Here is a 6,000-nt window from a genome sequence, read left to right on the forward strand (position 1 = left end):
TTTGGGGATTTACAAAGAGTATATTTCATAAAAAGACACCTCACGCTGTCCTGAATTCATTCCGCTGCATTTCCAGTGGGATGCCACAGCCTCTTGGATTGTATTTTCCCATCACCCCAAATTTTTTTTGTTATTTTTCCATCCCAAAGAATGCCGACCACAGCAAACTTATCAGTCCAGCTGGAGGAATCAATCACGACCGTTGGCATTTTGCGCTGTGGGCTTATTTGTGAATCTGTTGTCTGGGGCACCTTGACAATCGCTGTGTATGATTGCTAGGACCCTTGAGGTGCTCGCTTTTGGAGAGGATTTTGTCTGCACTTTAAAGTATTCTGTCGGTACTGCTCTTTCTGCTACTCTATATCTTTATAATATTGTGGAAGCTGTCTAATCTTGATAACATTCATTTATCATTTCCGTCTGTCTCACTATCTATCTACTTATCTATTAATCTATATACTTATTTAAAACTGCATACAGACAGATATGCCACAATACAAGATGACTACAAGTGAGAGAAAATAGAAGACAGTAAATAAAACATCTGAACTTACACTTTCTCAGCTCTCTTTGTACTTCTGATCTAGGTACTACTGCTGGTCTAAAATATCTGAAGAAAGCTATGCATTAGCGTTCACAATAATTTCAGTGGTAGTCGCTTGAGTGGCACAGATAAATTACGCATTTTGAAATCTACCATCTTTGCACAAGAAATTGCACCAAATCACCTAAGCCTTAAATGACACGTAACTGACAGAGCTGCAGCTTGACTAATAGCATTAAGAACGAGCAGAGTCCCAAACATTTCACTTGTGACTTCCTGAGCTATGACATAAGATAATATATAAATTATACCAAATTCAAGTGAAGTTAGGAGATCTAGAAAGAAAAGGTGGTAGTTTAATTGAAAAAATTAAATGTATAACTGTATTTATTTATCTATTTAGTAACACAGACATAGATGCACTTATGTAGCTCAAACAGTATAGCATGGTGCAAACAGAATGTAATGGGTTCATTTCCCAGAAATAAATAAATAAATAACCAACTAATAAATTGGAAAAAAATGCAACACAAATGCAAATGTAAAGATAAAAATTCCAATTCAGCAAGAGTGGTAACTTAATTGAAATATTATCAGTGAATTCCTTAAAATATACCACGCAACTTCTCTCTTTTACCATAAAATAATAAAATAATTATATATATATGTATATATGTGTGTGTGTGTGTGTGTGTGTGTGTGTTTGTGTGTGTGTGTGTGTGTGTGTGTATGTATGTATGTATGTGTATGTCTGTATAGCCTACTGCTGTTCCTAGTCACTAATATCTTTCTTTTTATCCAAAATACTAAGAACTAAATTGAAACCATCTGAGGCCACTATTTATTTCAACTCTCCATTTCATTGTTGAATTACATGCTGTCAAATAATTTAATCACAGCTGTATGAACTTCCCCTTTTGTCCTGAAAATAATAAGCCCTTCATCCTGCTATATTTGACACTGAATTGATACTGTCACTTCAGTGTCATATCAGTCCAACCACAGGTTCCTAAATAGCTTGGCTTCACAGCTATAAAGATTGCGGCAGGTTTTTAAGAATGGCAGTCACAACATAAGATTTCAGAGTATTTCTGTATATTCCACCTCACCTCAGCAAAGAGACTTCAAAAGATATTCCCAGCTTATATATAATAGACATTTAGAGGATGGGTGGTGGTGGGGAGGGGAATTGAGCCAAGAGAATTGAAAGACCTGACGATAGATTAGCCTCAGTAATCTGCATAATGCAAAAGGCTGTTGGAGAATATTAGCATGTTAGAAATGACAATGTAGCTTTGTAGGACAGCTTCCTTTTTCCCCGATGCGCAATTGACTGAGCAATAACCACTGCAGGTAAATTAATTACCACAAATGCTGAGCTTTCAGAACGCACTAATCTGCAAGCAACTGTAATTAGATTAATTTATCCTGTTTAAGAAACCCAAGCAGCCATGTCTGTTAAATATGTTCTAAAAAGTGCAGGTAATTTTAGCCGGAAAGGTCTGCTCCAGCTGTGTTTTTTTTTTTTTTTCTTTATTTGGTGCTTTTGACCCTTACTTTTTACTATGTTAGTGTGAGTTAGCATTAATCAACTTTGACCACACACACACACACACATGCACGCACACACACAAACAGGGTTAGTGATGGTTAACTATATGTTCAATCTAAACTATTTATCTCTCTGTCTGTATCGAAATTGTGATTTTGCTTGAACATGTTTGAGGATTTTTTTATCATTACGGATATATACACACAGACAGTACTGTGTAGATTACTTACAAACTTGTAGTCCATTACCGATTCCAAAATAACATGACAAATTTTTAGTTAGTAACATAATCTATTACATTTCACATTTTAGGTAATAAAATCTGATTTTTATCAAAAATACCTTTTTTGATTACTTTTAGATTACTTGTGACCTAACTCATATACCACTGTTTTAAATAGGACAAAGCCATACCATATTGATATTAAATACAAAGAGAATAAAAAAAAATACTCCACTTTTTTTTTTTTAATTAACAACATGAAGTGCATTAAACAGTACATCAAGGTCTCTTTAACTGGGATTCATGAAGGGGTGGGGTGTGTGAGATTAATAAAAAGCTAAATATTAAAATACAATAAAAAAAGCTTTTTTTTCTAGATTTTAAAAAGGTAATCTGAAACATATGGTGCATTCCAACTGGATACATCACCCTCTAAAGGCCACTACGGAGTGAAAACAATCATGACCACCATATATGTATATATTTTTTTAGTGACGTGACATTAAGCCAAGCATGGTGACCCATACTCAGAATTCGTGCTCTACATTTAACCCATCCAAAGTGCACACACACAGAGCAGTTAAAATACACACTCACACACACTCACACCACTAGGCCTTTGAAATGAAAAATTTTGAAGGGTACACTGATGGACACTTCGGGCTCCCATAATCCTTTGTGCAGATACTTTGTATGATGATGGCGCTTTTGTGTGGGCATGTGATGATGACGCAGAAGGCCACTTCAAGAAACAGTTGTTTGGTACCCACACCCTTCAACCCTTCGAAGTTCTCACTCCAAAGGGTATACCCCTTGAAGGGATTAGGCATAGGTATGAGTCCTTCCGAATGGAATGCAGGGATATTAAGTTATCACCATCACAACCTTGACACCCTTGTGCTCCGTGACCTAGTTTCCTGTCTGTCTGATTGTAATTGTGTTCAGGTGTGTTTTGTTATCATCCTCATTTACCAACACTACTTAAGTTCAAGTCTGTTCATTATTTATTTGTCTGGTATTAAGAATGTGATGTGCTACGTGTGTCTCCTGTCTGCCTTTATGGATTTACCCTCCTTTGGATTATATTAACCTGTTAACCTCCACCCCTCATTTTGAGACTCACAGCTGAAAATGACCTACCTAATGTAAAATGGTAACATTTCCTGACAATAGTGTGCTACACAGACAATGTAGGTGTCTTGGAAAGAAAAACCTTTGGGCTTTACAACACATCATCCAGAGTTAATAATGCTCAAAAAGATAAAAAGTTATAAAAATAGACATTGACTTTTGACTATTGACTATTATTATATACAAATAAATTAAATAAATCCTGGGGCAATCCAGAAAAGTAATGGGTTAAAAGTCAAATGTCTCATGAGTTTATATTTCAAATTTGAAGGTACCATGAAAAAAAAACAATTCTGAGGCTATTTCTAGTGTGGGGTGGTAGATCTGTTACGAAATCAACTCCGAGGTGGGACCAGGGTCGATGAGGAACAGGTAGCGGCATAAGTTTTTCAGCAGGTAAGTGACGTGGATTCTTATTCATAGCACAGAGGATGCAACCCTGGATAAAGATCTTAATATCGTGCAGCATGTTTGGCCACCAGTAGAGAATTTGGAGAACTGAACATGTCTTACTTATCCCTAGGTGACCTGTACCAACTGACGAATGAGCAGAGGAGATTAGAGAGGTACGAAATTCTTCAGGTACATGGATTTTCCCAGCTGGTTTTTCTGGAGGACTAGGTTGGTGTTGCGATATTTCGAGGAGCTGTTCATTTAGGTCCCACTGGATGGGATTTACAAACAATTTCTCTGATAGAATGGTTTCAGGTTTTTCATGTAATGTTTCGGGGGCACGGGGATGTGAGAAGGCATCTGCTTGGATGTTCTTCGACCCAGGACGGTAGGAAATCTGGAAAGGGAAACTGGAAAAGAAAAGGGCCCCTCTGCTTAACGCGAATTGAGTCTTTTAGCTTCCTTCAAATACTGTAGATTTTTGTGATCAGTGAGGACTATGAATGGATGTTTGGCCCCTTCTAACCAATGTATCCTCTCTTCTAAGCATGCTTGACTGTGATATTCTATATAATCAAGAACTTCTGGCAAAGTGATTCAGGAAGTCTCGGAATACTTCATCCATAAAGCTTTGGAATACTGAAATGGCATTGACAAGTCCATACGGCATGACGAGAAATTCTTCCACTCATCCCCTTCTCGTATCCTAATGAGATTATATGCACTTCTTATATCAAGCTTGGTAAATATCTTTGCCTCTCTGTGTTGTTCAAGAGCAGATGGGACCAACGGGAGCAGATAACTGAATTTGACTGTGATTTTATTCAGTGCTCTGTAATCTATACATGGGTGTAAACCTCCATCTTTCTTAGGGACAAAGAAGAAACTGGCGGCAGCAGGTGATGTGGAGGATCAGATATAACCATGTTGTAAGTCTTCTTAGATGTATCTTTGCATGCCCTAAATTTGACCCTTTGGTATGGATTCCCCTCGAATCAAGTCAATGGCACAGTCCCAAGGTCGATGTGGAGGCACCTTGGAGGCTGCTACAGGATTGAACACGTCAGTGAATGTTGAGTAACAAGAGGGGGCTGACACTGACAGGTTTTCTGTGGGGCTTTCAATGGATGTCGAGCTAAATGAAAGAGACTGGGAATTTAATGTCAGTCGAAGAGCATTGACAACCCCATTTCAGTATCTTGCCAGACTTCCAATCAATGGAGGGTTGATGTCGTATGAGCCATGGGTGACTGATGATAATATCAGCCTGACTATTTTCAAGAACAAACGGGTCAAAGTGCTCATGGTGGGTATCTTCAACACATAATATGATTGGCTTAATCTGAGAAGTTTCATACCCTTTGTTGATGATTTCCCCCATTACGGCATGGATTGAGTATGGCTTGGAGATGTTGGATTTCTGGAGCTGGAGCTTCTTGCAGAGGTCTCCGGAAATTAAATCCCCTGCTGAACCGGTGTCCACGATGGCTGTTACAGAAACATGGAAATTCATAGACTTTAAGGTCACTGGTATTGGTAATGGAGCTGTTACTGAATGGGATGTGAGAACAGAACTCACAAGCATCCGGGGGAATCTTGTAGGGCAGGAACGTAGAAAATGACCATCCCCTCCATGATATAGGCATAATTTGAATTCTCGATGTCAAAACCGCTCAGTTTGAGACAATCATTGTGTGTCAACTTGCATCTTCTCTGTTGTTGTCTCTGAGGGGACTTCAAACAAATTCTTATGAGGTATGAAAGCTGTTTGTTGTACCTCTTGATAACACCCTTGAGATCCTTGGTGCACACGAAGGGTTTGTTGTATAAATTTCTCAAGTCCGATGGCATCATCATGAATTGCGAGTTGGAGGCGAAGTGCAGGATTTAAGTAAAGCCTTTTCGTCCCACCCATTCGCAGCTGCGAAGGTTCAGAATTCCAGGGAATATTCTGATACTGATCTTTTAACTTGGAATAATTGTAACAGCTTATCACTAACCATTGAATCTTCTACAGAACGTCCAAAAACGTATTTGAAGTGATTTATAAAATCTTGTACTGAGGATGTGCCTGTAGTTTCCTGTATCCACAATGTTTCAGCCCATCTTAATGCTGCACCAGATAACTGCTGGATTACGAAAGAAACTTTAGATTTT

General features: G+C 38.3%; 1 protein-coding gene across 1 annotated transcript in view; it reads right to left on the reverse strand.

Annotated features, from left to right (window-relative positions):
* The window catches only part of LOC132101151 (uncharacterized protein C2orf16-like), a 33,567-nt gene extending 28,078 nt beyond the window's left edge, over positions 1-5,489 (reverse strand). Inside the window, exons 1-2 of the mRNA XM_059505865.1 lie at positions 5,423-5,489; positions 5,202-5,331 (exon numbers count right to left, since the gene is read on the reverse strand). Coding sequence (XP_059361848.1) covers positions 5,202-5,331; positions 5,423-5,489 — 197 coding nt within the window. The remainder of the gene's footprint in view (positions 1-5,201; positions 5,332-5,422) is intronic.
* Positions 5,490-6,000: the final 511 nt, after the last annotated feature.

Source organism: Carassius carassius, chromosome 23, assembly GCF_963082965.1.
Source record: "Carassius carassius chromosome 23, fCarCar2.1, whole genome shotgun sequence".
Classification (NCBI taxonomy): domain Eukaryota; kingdom Metazoa; phylum Chordata; class Actinopteri; order Cypriniformes; family Cyprinidae; genus Carassius; species Carassius carassius.